This window comes from Trachemys scripta, chromosome 1 (assembly GCF_013100865.1).
Source record: "Trachemys scripta elegans isolate TJP31775 chromosome 1, CAS_Tse_1.0, whole genome shotgun sequence".
Lineage (NCBI taxonomy): Eukaryota > Metazoa > Chordata > Testudines > Emydidae > Trachemys > Trachemys scripta.
This window is the reverse complement of record NC_048298.1, coordinates 240,616,731-240,631,811: the sequence shown is the minus strand read 5'-3', so window position 1 is coordinate 240,631,811 and position 15,081 is coordinate 240,616,731. Positions and strand designations below refer to the sequence as shown.

At 43.3% G+C, this 15,081-nt stretch overlaps 1 protein-coding gene across 7 annotated transcripts in view; it reads left to right on the top strand.

Annotated features, from left to right (window-relative positions):
• NAXD (NAD(P)HX dehydratase) overlaps positions 1–15,081 on the top strand; it is an 87,632-nt gene that overhangs the window by 34,580 nt on the left and 37,971 nt on the right. For all 7 annotated transcript variants that reach the window (XR_004644042.1, XM_034758167.1, XM_034758166.1 and 4 more), the window contains exon 6: positions 6,084–6,192. Coding sequence is in view for 6 of the 7 variants with exons in the window: in XM_034758167.1 (XP_034614058.1) it covers positions 6,084–6,192 (109 nt within the window). In the remaining variant the exon portion in view is untranslated. The remainder of the gene's footprint in view (positions 1–6,083; positions 6,193–15,081) is intronic.

Here is a 15,081-nt window from a genome sequence, read left to right as displayed (position 1 = left end):
TGAAACCCCCCCCCCCCCCCGGCATATTGTACCAATTACTGTATGAAGGTTCTCGTTCTTTCATATACAAACTACCTCTAATTCTCATGTGGTAGTAGTGTCAGTATAAAGATCCAGAGGAGGACAGTTACATTCTACTCCTTCTGACCGAGAGGAAAAGAAAATGGATGCAATTGGCAGAAAAGCATTTTCATCTCCTTTGCTCAATGTTAGAATGGCAAATTCAGGCAGGGAAATTACACTATTAGTACCACTTAAGGGAGAAAATGAGCATACAGTATTTTGCCAAAGTGCTTCCCAAAGATCAAAGGAAACTCAACATTGCAACATTCTAAGAGGGGTGGCTTTCAGCTTTCCCCTTTCAGCCATCCACCTAGGATGTCTCCAACCACAGATGGGGAGTGCATTTTAACATATTAACAATTCACAATCATTAGAATTCTCAAGTAAAGAGACAAAGTATAAGTAATCTGGAAATGAGGGCAATCCATTTGGATCTCAAATCTTTTCTACCTTACAACCAGAACAAGGTAGTGTAAGTCTTCATAAACCACACAGTGGCAGTGTATTATGTGAGCAAATGGGGGAATTCTTTCTCTACAACAGCGCAAGGAAGCAGTTGTGCTGTGTGATTATTTATCCCATAGCTCTTCACCTAGTAAGCAAGGATAGCAGACTGGTGGATCAAAAAAGCAGAGATGTAATGCAACTTCATGACTGGTTGTTAAAAATATCAGTGATAGATGAGATCTTCACCCTGTTGGGTTCTCAGACATACATTTATTTGTAACCAGACAAAATGCAAAGTGTCAGAGGCTTTGCTCAAGAAGGGGGAGAGACTGTCTATCCGTATTGGATGCCTTTCTACTGGACTAGGGAGAAGGTCTGCCTTATACCTTTTCCCCTTCCCTCTCCTCCAAAGGTGATAAAGAAGATAAAATAAGACAGAGCCAAAGTAATGTTGATTGCCCTAGCATGGGCAAGGCAACAGTGGTTCTCAGACCTTCTCCAGCTCTCCAAGAGTGTATATAGGCCTCTCCTTGTGACCAAAGACTTATTAAATTTTGCCCTTCTGTTGAGTTACCTCCTGACCCCCTATTATTGCACCTGACTGCATAGCCTATAGGACTCTAATGTACCTTGGGAAATCTTGCATGTCAGAAGTGTCTCAAGCATTGATTAACTCTAGAAAGCAGTTTACTAGAAGGTGTTATCTCAAGTGGAATAAGTTTGTGAAATGGGCAAGCAAGATACATAGATTCTAGGACTGGAAGGGACCTCGAGAGGTCAGAGTCCAGTCCCCTGCCCGCATGGCAGGACCAAATACTGTCTAGACCATCCCTGATAGACATTTATCTAACCTACTCTTAAATATCTCCAGAGATGGAGATTCCACAACCTCCCTAGGCAATTTATTCCAGTGTTTAACCACCCTGACAGTTAGAAACTTTTTCCTAATGTCCAACCTAGACCTCTCTTGCTGCAGTTTAAACCCATTGCTTCTTGTTCTATCCTTAGAGGCTAAGGTGAACAAGTTTTCTCCCTCCTCCTTATGACACCCTTTTAAATACCTGAAAACTGCTATCATGTCCCCTCTGTCTTCTCTTTTCCAAACTAAACAAACCCAATTCTTTCAGCCTTCCTTCATAGGTCATGTTCTCAAGACCTTTAATCATTCTTGTTGCTCTTCTCTGGACCCTTTCCAATTTCTCCACATCTTTTTTGAAATGCGGTGCTCAGAACTGGACACAATACTCCAGCTGAGGCCTAACCAGCGCAGAGTAGAGTGGAAGAATGACTTCTCGTGTCTTGTTCACAACACATCTGTTAATACATCCCAGAATCATGTTTGCGTTTTTATTTGTTTTGTTTTGTTTTTTTGCAACAGCATCACACTATTGACTCATATTTAGCTTGTGGTCTACTATAATCCCTAGATCCCTTTCTGCCGTACTCCTTCCTAGACAGTCTCTTCCCATTCTGTATGTGTGAAACTGATTTTTTCTTCCTAAGTGGAGCACTTTGCATTTGTCTTTGTTAAACTTCATCCTGTTTACCTCAGACCATTTCTCCAATTTGTCCAGATCATTTTGAATTATGACCCTATCCTCCAAAGCAGTTGCAATCCCTCCCAGTTTGGTATCATCCGCAAACTTAATAAGCGTACTTTCTATGCCAATATCTAAGTCGTTGATGAAGATATTGAACAGAGCCGGTCCCAAAACAGATCCCTGCGGTACCCCACTCGTTATGCCTTTCCAGCAGGATTGGGAACCATTAATAACAACTCTCTGAGTACAGTTATCTAGCCAGTTATGCACCCACCTTATAGTAGCCCCATCTAAATTGTATTTGCCTAGTTTATCGATAAAAATCATGCGAGACCGTATCAAATGCCTTACTAAAGTCTAGGTATACCACATCCACAGCTTCACCCTTATCCACAAGGCTCGTTATCCTATCAAAGAAAGCTATCAGATTGGTTTGACATGATTTGTTCTTCACAAATCCATGCTGGCTGTTCCCTATCACCTTACCACCTTCCAAGTGTTTGCAGATGATTTCCTTAATTACTTGCTCCATTATCTTCCCTGGCACAGAAGTTAAACTAACTGGTCTGTAGTTTTCTGGGTTGTTTTTATTTCCCTTTTTATAGATGGGCACTATATTTGCACTTTTCCAGTCTTCTGGAATCTCTCCAGTCTCCCATGATTTTCCAAAGATAATAGCTAGAGGCTCAGATACTTCCTCTATTAGCTCCTTGAGTATTCTAGGATGCATTTCATCAGGCCCTGGTGACTTGCAGGCATCTAACTTTTCTAAGTGATTTTTAACTTGTGCTTTTTTATTTTATCTGCTAAACCTACCCCCTTCCCATTAGCATTCACTATGTTAGGCATTCCTTCAGACTTCTCGGTGAAGACCGAAACAAAGAAGTCATTAAGCATGTCTGCCATTTCCAAGTTTCCTGTTACTGTTTCTCCCTCTTCACTAAGCAGTGGGCCTACCCTGTCTTTGGTCTTCCTCTTGCTTCTAATGTATTGCTAAAAAGTCGTCTTGTTTCCCTTTATTCCTGTAGCTAGTTTGAGCTCATTTTGTGCCTTTGCCTTTCTAATCTTGCTCCTGCATTCCTGTGTTGTTTGCCTATATTCATCCTTTGTAATCTGTCCTAGTTTCCATTTTTTATATGTACATGTATCCATCAGTAGCGGCAATTGAATCTATTCTTGAATTCTTTAATTAAATCATTCGGGATTGTCTATATTCTCCTTTTGAAAGTTCACCTAACAGCTATAGCTGTCCGTAATGTGTTGGTAGATAAATCAGTCTTTACACATAATACATTTAAGGAATTTATGAAAGGACTTGTCAGTATGTATCCATGCATAAAAGTTTCAGTCCCCATCCTGGGATCTCCAATTAGTCCTTACTCAGACTTCCTTTGAGGCCATGGCAGAGTGTTCTTTGTTCTACTTGTCTATCAAAATGGCTTTTGTCATAGCCGTGACATCAGCTAGACAAATGAGTGGATTAGATGCTTGCCTGGTGTATCCTTCATTCACTGTCGTCCAGAGGATACAGTGGTGCATTGCTCTAATCCTAGTTTTCTTCCCAGGGTGGTGTGTGACTTTCACCTTAATCAAACAATTAATTATCCAGTGTCTTTTTCCTAGACCTCGTACTCATGTAGACAAGACAGAGCTGCATACTTTGGATGCTAAAAGGCTTAGGGTACATCTACACTACAGCGGGGAGTCGATTTAAGATACGCAAATTCAGCTACGTGAATAGCGTAGCTGAATTCGACATATTGCAGCCGACTTACCCCGTTGTGAGGACGGCGGCAAAATCGACTTCTGCCGCTTTTTGTCGGCGGCGCTTACTACCACCTCCGCTGGTGGAGTTAGAGCGCCGATTTGGGGATCGATTGTCGCGTCCCAATGGGACGCGATAAATCGATCCCCGAGAGGTCGATTTCTACCCGCCGATTCAGGCGGGTAGTATAGACCAGACCTTAGTGTCTTAACAGTGTCTTCATTTCATATGCTGATAACTGTATGGGGCACGCTGTGTAATTGGGTTAGGCAGTGCAAGCAGGAGCGCTATGAACTAGTATCCATTCCATCCCCCGGGGGGGTTAGATTACACTCTACTAGAGCAATGGCAGCCTTCGTAGCACGCCTTAGACATGTTCAAATTGCGAAGATTTGTCAAGCTGCAACTTGGAGCTCTGTACACTTACAAAACACTACTCCCTAGACTTAGCATCTCAATGGAATGTGCAATTTGGAAGAGTGTTACTTTGATCCCTAATCAGTTAGGACCCCAAATCATACCTTCCTTACAGGAGGTGCTGCTTATCAAACTACCTCATGAGTGGGAATATCCAAAGGATACTAAAAGAAGAAATGAAAATTAATTACCTGTAATGAGAATTCTTTGAGATGGACTCTGCATTGTCACACTCCCTGCCCACCTTCTCCTCTTTCTCAGAATATCCCTGAGTCTGAAGAGGAAGTGGAGGGAACAGAGGTGGCAGAAGGCGTCAAGCCCCCTTTCATAGCCTCAGCCTTGGAATGTTCCGGAACGCAGAGGGGAGTGGTGGTGGGGTACATGATGCTCTCATTTGGCATTGCTCTGAGCAGGTTTTCCTGAGGTGTATCCACTGGCACATCTCCAGTAGCGTGAATATGCAGAGTCTCTCTGAAAGAACTGTTACAGGTAAGTAACCTTCATATTCCTGTGGGAAATACAGCGTGTATCGTAGGGAACAATTCTATAGGGAGAATGATTAGGTCTAAGGTCTCTTCCATCTCTAAGGCTTTTTCCAATATAGAAAGATGCACTCTCTTAACTAAATAGATGTAAAAATCAGTCTACTTAAACCAGTGCCAACCCATAATCCTAGCTGTATTTAAACCTGTTTAACCCTTTCTTAAGTTGGGGTACATCTACACTACAGCGGGGAGTCGATTTAAGATACGCAAATTCAGCTACGTGAATAGCGTAGCTGAATTCGACGTATTACAGCCGACTTACCCCGTTGTGAGGACGGCGGCAAAATCGACTTCTGCCGCTTTTTGTCGGCGGCGCTTACTACCACCTCCGCTGGTGGAGTTAGAGCGCCGATTCGGGGATCGATTGTCGCGTCCCGACGGAACGCGATAAATCGATCTCCGAGAGGTCGATTTCTACCCGCCGATTCAGGCGGGTAGTATAGACCAGGCCTTGGTAATGTATTGATACAGCTGTATTGGGGTTTGCACAAATTGAACTAGCTCAACTGTTAAATCAGTTTCATTAAACAACTGCATTTTTCTAGTATACACAAGGCCTTGTGTACTAATCTAATGGGAATCTATTATTTCTCCAATGGCACTTACCTTTATACTGTAGTTTGCCAAGTTCCCCATACTGGCATAGTTTAAAACTCAAATCAGAATTTTGTAGAACTCCACTTGTTTGACTTTTTTTTTTTTTTTTTTTTTACAGTAGAGGCATACAGCAATGTCAGTAAGTGAACCTTACCTTTGGAAAGGTGAAGGATAAATAGACGCATCATTTACCACAAATCTATTTTTCAAAGGTGGTTTATTTACAGTTTTAGGTAGTGATTTGAGGGGAGTCTGTGCTCTATATAGAACAGAGAACACCAGTCCTTTTAACTAATGAAATAGCTGGGCGTTTGGGCATACAGATCCTGCTCTCTAGAATTCCTAATTAAGGCATTGATTGTGCAAGTAGATCCATGAGGGTGGATCTATGTGGCATCCTGTTCAAGTGAACAGGATTCCTTGTGGGATCAGAATCTCTGCACAGATCTAATTGCAAGACTGGGGCCTGTGTTAACTCCTCAGAGAGCCCTCAGGCTCAGGCCCAAAATTGTTCCCAAGTCTCCTCTCCCAAGTAAGATGGAAAACAAACAAACTTTCAACAAAACAAAAATCTGTTTATTTCACTAGGGGGCAAAAACCTGCATGATAGCAGTAATGTTTGGCTAACTCAGATGTACATGGGAGACCCTAGATTTCAGATTTGATTGTGTTGAAAGTAAATGCTTTGTACTTGTTTTCTCTACTTAGTGACAGTCCTAATGCTGTTCATGAAGTGGAAAAGTGGTTGCCGCGACTGCATTCAGTTGTCATAGGACCTGGTTTAGGTAGAGATGACGTACTACTTGAGAATGCTAAGGTAATGTATACTCTAGTATTTTGCTCTACATCTTTGTTACTGAATTTTATAAACCAAGTTTGCAGCTTTTGTGCGGCTAAATGAATATTTTTCAGTGGGGTTATTGTGTAATAGTCTTAATGGAGCCATTAAAATATAGTTTGAAAACAACGTCTTTAGTAGAATTACTGGCTATAAGTGAATCAAAACTGCCTTCAAATGAACTTTCTATAAATGATTTCTTTTTGTTATGACTGGTAGTAAAGATCTGTTGGTCGCTAAATGTGAGTAACTATAATTTAAAGAGAAAAGTTAAAACTAGCAGTTGCCTAACCTTTGTTGTGAGGGTCATAGATCTTAGGGCTTGTCTACGTGGCAAGTTGGTGCATGGCAAGCCATGGTGAGAATCTACAGCGCGCTAGACCGCTGCACATTAACTCACTGTATGGACTCTGCTACCACACAGTAACAGTTACGAAGTACACTTGGATGTACTCCCCTTTCAAATGGGAGGCAAACTTGTACACTGTGGATTCATCCTTTGACTTGCTGCTAGCTTGCCATATAGACAAGCCCTAAGTTGTATTTTCACCATCAGAAACTCGGAGTGAGGCTTGAAGCTCATGCATCCAGGTGGTTATTTTGATCACTTTCATTTTGATGGTAAATCTGTAAAAACAAAGGCCAACATTTTCTAATGCAGGTGTCTAAAGTTAAGCACCTAACTCCATATTTAGGCTCCTAACTTTAGGCACCTGTGTTAGAAAATGTTGTCCCCAACCTCCTCTTCTCCCCCCCCCCTTTTTTTAACAGATTCACCACCAAAATGGAAATGATCAAAAATAATCATTGAAATGAGTAAGCTTCAACTCGCTTTAGGCACCCAGGTTTGAAAACTTTTTGCCAAGAACAATATCAGTAAGCAAATGTGTACTCACACATTGGAGGAGTTGCTATTCAATATAATAAATAAATATAAACTTCCTATTCTAGTTGAAGCAATATTCTTGCTTGTTTCATATCTTAGTGAAAAGTTTAAAAAAGAGTATTTGTTCCTGTCTGTGTAGAGAGATATTTAATCTATTACACAGTTATTGCTGTCATATGTCAACACACTAAAGTTAATGTTTCAGTCTAATGCCAGAAGCTGCATGTACAATACAGAACATTTTGGTGAAGCGAAATGCTGGGCTAATCAGTGACGGTAACAAAAAGTTGGATTGCTAGGTTTTTCAGAGATCTTGATATCTAAACGTGGAATTTACAAAACAGTAGATTCAAGAAACACTTAAATCAGAAGGTTAAAGTATCCTGAATGTGATGGAGAAAGAGAGTGACTTTTTGGGATTTCTGCATTGAAACTGTGACTCCTCTTCTGTTTATTTTTAAAAATTATTTGATGATGTATAGATGCTATATTAGTGAAAAGACACCATGCCCTGTGCCCCCACAATCCCAGTGTGCTGACAAGTGGGAGGTTCTCTTTATTTATAGAGCTGGTCAAAAAATCCAATTTTATTTCTGTGAAAAACTTAGAACAAAACAATTTTTCATTAATAATGTTTACTTTTTTATGAGAAGTTTGTTTTTCAACAAAAACTAAAACAAAACGAAATGTTCCATTTCCATTTGAAATTTTTATTTCAAATTTTTGAAAAGCAAAACAAAAAGTTTAGAATTTTCAATGAAAAGTCCAAAACTTGGTTGAAATTGAAGGTAAAAAAAAAAAAATTCGGTCTAAATATTTTGACCAGCTGATTTGTATTGTAGAAGAGGCTTCTATAGCCTGGTCTTCACTGATAAGAAAGGTGTGTGTGTTTTACCTCAGGGTAACTAACATACATATGCTATCCCTGAGGTAATAACACAGTGATGATAAGGTGCTTTAGTTTCGCCATGTGGTCAGCTAGTCAACCCCAACTTCAGGCAAGGGTATAGGGTTGACCTTGGCAAGCTTACCTTGTGGTAAAACTAAAATGTCTTCACTGTGTTTTAACCATGGGGATAGCTCAGGCACATTAGTTACCCTGAGGTGAAATATGCACTTTTTTTTAGCAGAGAAGACAAAGCCTATCAGGATACGGGCTCCATTCTGCTGGGGACTATACAAAAGCACATCAACTCCAGGAGCCATGTTTTGTGTGTGTTTTTTCTGGGTCAGTACAGGGTAGAAAGGGTCTACTTCTCAATCCCCTTTTGTGTTGCTTATTTGGATTTGTTTAAATATTGTATTCACCTGGGGCTTCAGTGTGTGAGTGTAGTCAGGGCAGGTGAATCCCAGTCACTTACTTAGCGAGGCCTGGTGTTTCCATCATCTCTGTGCTAGAGATAGGTGCAGTCTGTTTGCTTCAGTGGTAAATGTAACTTTTGTAACTTTTTTTTTCTCCCAAGGGGAAAAAGCAACTACAGCAATTTGCCATTTAAATTTGTATTGAAGGGTGGGTTTTTGTATATCCTTTTCTTTTACAATATTTTTGGCTAGTTTAGGCAAGCTGCCTTATGCATATAGGAATGGGATGTAGGTTTGTAATTATCCCTTATATCTTTCTTTGACTGGCAGTGAAGATGGGAAAGAAGAGGGCTGTAAGATCTGCTTCTCTCTCGTGAGAGAGTGGAGGGCTTAGGGCTCTATCCATCTGTCTTAACTCTGATCTTGTCTGTAGTGTATGAACATCTCCATAGTACACCTCTACCCCGATATAACGCTGTTCTCGGGAGCCAAAAAAATCTTACTGCGTTATAGGTGAAACAGCGTTCTATCGAACTTGCTTTGATCTGCCAGAGCGCGCCCTCCTCCCCCTGGGAGCACTGCTTTACCGCATTATATCCGAATTCGTGTTATATCGGGGTAGAGGTGTATCTGAGTGATCTAAGATACTAATAAATTCAGGCTTCTTATTTCTCATGTTAGGAATTATAAGGAAAGGAATAGATAAGACAGTAAATATCACAATGCCACTATATAAAACCATGGTACGCCCACACCTTGAATATTATCTGCTGTTCTGGTTGCCCCATCTCAAAAAAGATACATTAGAATTGGAAAAAAGTACAGAGAAGGGCAACAAAAATGATTAAGGATATGGAACAGCTTCCATATTAGGAGAAATTAAAAAGACTGGGAAATGACTGTTCATCTTGGAAAAGAGATGAGGAAGGGGAGGGGGATATGATAGAGGTCTATAAAATCACAGTGTGTGGAAAAAGTGAATAAGGAAGTGTTATTTACCCCTTCACATAAAACAATACCTGGGGTCACCCAATGAAATTAAAAGACTGCACTTGCCAGAGCCCATGTCAGAGTTGGGATGAACTCTAGTAAACTTATTAACATGCCGTGTAAGTACTTTAGTTGTTGTTATGTTTTCTCTGTAATGCTTTGTTCCTTATAAAGTATGCTTGCTTACAAAGAGTTGTGTGGTAACTTGCATTTGTAGCAAACACTCTGCTACCCATCTCTGAAGGGAAAAGAAGCAGGTGTCCTAGGACAACCTGACTGGGAATGACACAGTAAAGGAAAGGCAACTGTTCAGCCTGGGAATATCTTGGTCAGAAGGGAGAGAGACCCAAAAGAGGCAACAGCTGGGGAGCTGGCAGCCAAGAGTTGTTGCCCTTGCTGAACTATTGAGGGGAATACAGGTGCAGTTGCCCTGTACTATGAAAGCTTTTAATTGCGGATTCCAAGCAAGTGCACTGGCAAAGGATTCTTTTTGAATTCAGAGAGAAACTTAGAGGTAGGTCTTGCCTATATTTGTTTCCTGAGCAAAAGAAAACTGGGGAGTAATTTATATGCAGTTTCTCCCGTTTTTGTTAGTTTCAGTGACTAGGTGTTTCTGCTTTTTTAATTTTTCCCAAATCATCTTAAGATTTCTTTTTTCCTCCGCCAAAGGCCACTCTCCTTCCCCCCCCCTTTAAACTACAAGGGTGATGGTAAATTTTTAATGCATTCTGTACATGATAAAATTAAATCTCTTAACTAGCTTTCAGTTTGAATTGTATTAATACATTCATATACAGAAGGGCAAATATTTTCATAAAATGGATGCCTCTGTTACCTAGGATTTTCAGACCCCCCCAGCACAAGTAACTTAACTCTTTCACTCCAGGCGGTATCAGGAATAAATCAATGGGAACACAGCAATTTTGTCTGATAAAAGATTACTGCAAGTAAGCGTGCTCGATCTAAAACTTCAGTTTATTGGATTTAAGCACACACAGAGTTAAGCAATAGTTTTAGAACATCCCAGATACTTACCTAGCATCTGGAACGATAGTGAGTAATTAACAGCAGGTTTGCAGTGACTAGTTGCTCAACTGCTGGGGGGGGGGAGAAAAGGTGTCAGGAAAAAGTCTTTCAGGATGGCTTCAGAGGACTGCTCCAAATTACACTCTATTATTTTGTTTTTTTATAACTAATTTTTACAAAACACATAACCCAGCAGGGGGTCACTATGAGCTATCATTTCTCCTAACTTCCAATAAACCTTTAATATCAGAGGGGCCCAGATTTAAGGTCTTCCAACCACCAAGGTTTTCAGTCTCATTTGTTTACTTTTCTTTCTCCTCCTCCCATTCTGATTAACAGAAACTGCCAGCAAGTTTTGACTTTGCCTCTAAAAGCCTGCTTTCCAATAACCCTTCACTTCGTGGTGTTCTTTTATTAATTAATAGTGGCTGAATGCACATAACATGGTTGCAGTTGGCTTGATAATATTCTGGGGTACACACCCCTCAAATTCAGGGTAACACCTAAGTTGCTGACACATGTGTAGAGATTCAGGCTGGGGGTGGGGCTTGGGCTGAAGCTCAGGCTCCGAGACCCTCCTTCCTTGTGCGGTCTCAGAGCCCAGGCTCCAGCCTGAGCATGAATGTTTACGTTGCAATTTTTAGCCCTGCAGCCCAAGTCCCGTGAGCCTGAGTCAAATGACCAAGGCCAGCCGTGGTCTTTTATTGCAGCATTGATGTATCCCTGCAGTCAAGCTGGGCTCATTCTTTCTGTCTTTTAAATCTTAACCACTATTAAAGGGTCTGCAAGCCAAATCAAGCCCTCAGCACAGATGCCACTCCATAGCCTTCAGTGGGTTAGCGTTAGTGTTGTTGGAACATAGTAATTCTATTTTTGGTGCACAAGGTAGAATAAAGTACTTGACTTATTCGCCATTTTGTTTGCTCTACAAGTTTAACAGAAATAAAAAGGAGTACAATCTACTTTGTTATTAAAGGCAGCAGGTAAAATGAAAGGAGCAGATCTGTTGATCAAGAAGATGCCATCTTTACATAGGTTCTTCTCAGAGTAGGTGCTTCTGACCCAGGGGGTGTTATAGAAAATTACCTTGTTGTTAACCAAAAAAACCCCACCTTTTTTCTTCCTTTGTCTCCTGCTGAGACACTCCCCGGCATTCCTAGTGTAATAATGCCAGGGGCTTCAGGATTCAAGAAATGTGCTTCCTGTCAGGACTCTATACCTAGGTCCGATGGACACTCATGTTGTGTGAAGTGCCTCGGCGAGACACACGTCCCTGCAAAGTGTGTCCATTGCACAAGCCTCAAAACCAAGGCTCGTCATTACAGGGACCTGCGGCTGAAAATGCTTCTCATGCAGAAATCCCTGCAGCCGCCTCTGGAGAAGGGCAATGGCAAACCCTCTCCCTCACGCTCCCTGGCCAGGTCCAGACCAATTGGGAGCGTGGCTTCACCCTCTCAGGCAAAGAGGCAGGATCCCCGACTGTCTCCGTGCAGAGACTTTCACAAGGGTAAAAGTTCTTCTACGAGATCCTGACCCTCAGAGCTGACAGCGCCGAAGGCAGGTGCCTCCAACCATCCCAGCACCTCAGCCATGGCTCCCGGGGAGCGCAGAGGCAGGGACCCGACCTCCTGTACCGGGAAGGTCTTCTCGGGACCGTTCCCCTCAGCACCGAAAATAGACCAGGTGCTGACAGTGCGCTCACCCTTTGACCAGCCGCTCTCCCCACCTGAACTGGCTACCTTTACTGATAGCGAGCCTGATACGCAGCAGCAGCCGGAGTTCTCTCCTCCTGCACCGGAACCTTTTGCACCTCAGGTCATGGCTCACAACCACCAGACTCAGTTTCCCTACTTCGCCCCCCTCCCACCCCATGGGCAGCACCTAACTTTTCTTATACGATGCCTTGTCCTCAGTGATACTCTTGGCCAGATCCTACTGCCACTCGCCCTCAAGCTTCTTCCACCAGACCACACGCTCCTTCTGTGCCTCTATCTCCAGCTCCCTCTACTTCTAGAGCACCTGAACCCCCCCTCTGAAGAGATGGGCTATGGACCATACCCTGATTCATTGACTCCTGACTCTCCATCAGCTCCAGACGGAACCCTCCACAGAATGTGGACGACTCTAAACAATTCCAGGAACTTTTCAAGAGGGTGGCACTCAGCCAAGACATCCCTTCAGAAGAGGTCCAGGAGACACAACACAGACTCCTCAAAATCCTCCAACCCTCTGCGCCCTCAAAGATCGCGCTTCCCATAAATGACGCACTCCTAGAACCAGCTGACACTCTCTAGCAGACCCCAGCCTCTATCTTACCAACTTGCAAAAAGGCTGAATGTAAATATTATGTTCCTGCTAAGGACGTAGACTTCTTATTCTGTCATCCACAGCCAAATTCTCTTGTAGTGGATGCAGCGACACACAGGATGAAATAGCCGCACTACCGGCCCACCCCACAAGACAAGGACCTCAAACGCCTTGACATCTTGGGCCGCAAGGTTTATACCTCCTCCACTCTGCAATTCAGAATTGCAAACTATTCCGTCCTGCTTGCAAGCTACGACTTCGATGACTACAATAAACTCTTTGATTTTACCTCCCATATCCCAGAGGACAGGAGAGCAGACTTTACGTCAGACCTCGTCGAGGGCCAGTTGGTCTCCAGAATGGCCATACAGGCATCTCTAGACATGGCGGACACAGCAGCCGCACTACTGCAACTGCAGTGGTTATGCACAGATCTTCCTGGCTTTCTGCATCCGGTATTCCCAAAGACCTGCAGACCCAGGTGGAGGACCTCCCCTTTGATAAAGATAAACTCTTTTCCAAGAAAACCGACAAAGTCCTTCACACCATGGAAGACTCTAGAGTGACCCTGGGCATCTACCCACCCTCCCCAGGAGACAAAGGTATCAACCTTATCAGAGGTCACGCACACAACAGTATCACAGGCCTCAGCCCAGACCATACAATATGCACAGGAATTGCCCTAGACCTCCTAGGCGCAGACAGAATCAAGCGCAAACAGCTACCTCCCACCCATTGGGAAATACACAACAATTTTGAAGTGTTGGTCGAGTGTCTGCACAACCACCCCTTGACTCCACGGTCTACTTGCCCATTTGGCCACCGCCTCTAGGTTTTCCACTGGGTCTGGCAGCAGATTACACAGGACCTTTGGGTCCTGGAAATAGTTCAGTCCGGTTACTCTATCCCTTTTATATCCTACCCTCCCCCCTTTCCCGTCCCTCTTCAGGGACTCCTCTCATGAGCACCTACTTTGCGAAGAAGTGGCTCATCTTCTACAGCTAGATGCAGTGGAACCTGTGCCGACACAACATAGAGGAAAAGGGTTCTACTCCCACTACTTTCTGACCCAGAAAAAGACTGGGGGATGGAGGCCTGTACTAGACCTACGCTGACTGAACAAATTTGTAAGGGAACAGAAATTCAAGATGGTCACACTGGGCACAATAATACCTGTGCTGGAACAAAGGGACTGGTTCACAGCCCTCGACCTACAAGATGCTTATTTTCATATATCCTTCATCCAGCCCACAGACTCTTCCTATGATTCACAATCGGACACGACCATTTCCAATACAGGGTACTCCCTTTCGGACTCTCCACAGCTCCGAGAGTATTCTCCAAGACCCTAGCCATAGTCGTGGCCCACCTCCGCAGACACGGGATCATACTCATACTTTTCCCCTACCTAGGCGATTGCCTCATCAAAGGCAACTCATACGACAAGACGCTACAAGCTGCCCATTTCGCCATCTCGCTTTTCCACAGTTTAGGCCTGCAAATAAATGTCCAAAAATCCACTCTGACACCTGCACAGCAGATCGAATTCATTGGAGCTCATCTGGACTCAAGTCGAACCAGAGCCTCACTCCCACACAACAGATTCCTCGCTATCATACATTTCATATGCACGCTCTCTGTTCGTCCCAGGATACAGGCAAAAATTTGCCTACAGCTCCTTGGCCACGTGGCAGCTGCCACCTTCATGGTCAGGTATGCCAGGCTGCACATGAGATGTCTTCAGGGCTGGCTCAACTCTCAACTACAAACCCAGCAGGCACAGCCTCTGCATGCTGTTAACTCCTCCAGCGAACGTACCAGCTTCCCTACAATGGTGGACAAGACCAGAGAACCTTTGCATGGGCGTTCCCTTCCAACAATCACTCATGCTCACCATGGACGCTTCCCTGATCGGTTGGGGAGTGCATCTAGGGGGGACGCATGGCACAAGGCCACTGGTCCGCGCCAGAGACGCGTCTACACATAAATCTTCCAGAGCTCAGAGCAGTGAGACAAGCCTGCCTTCACTTTCTTCCCCTCATAAAGAACAAATCTGTCCAGGTCCCAACGGACACTATAGCATGTATGTTTTACATCAACAGACGAAGGAGCATGATCGCACTCCCTATGTATGGAGACCATCCAGGTGTGGAATTGGTGCATACAACACCACATACAAATTATTGCTTCATACCTACCAGGCTATCACAACACTACAGCCGACGTACTCAGCAGACACTTCTCCATAGAACATGAATGGGAATTGCACCCCATGATACTACAATAGCTCTTCTCCGACTGGGGCACCCTGTCAATAGACCTCTTTGCCACAACCCAGAATTGCAAATGCTACCTAT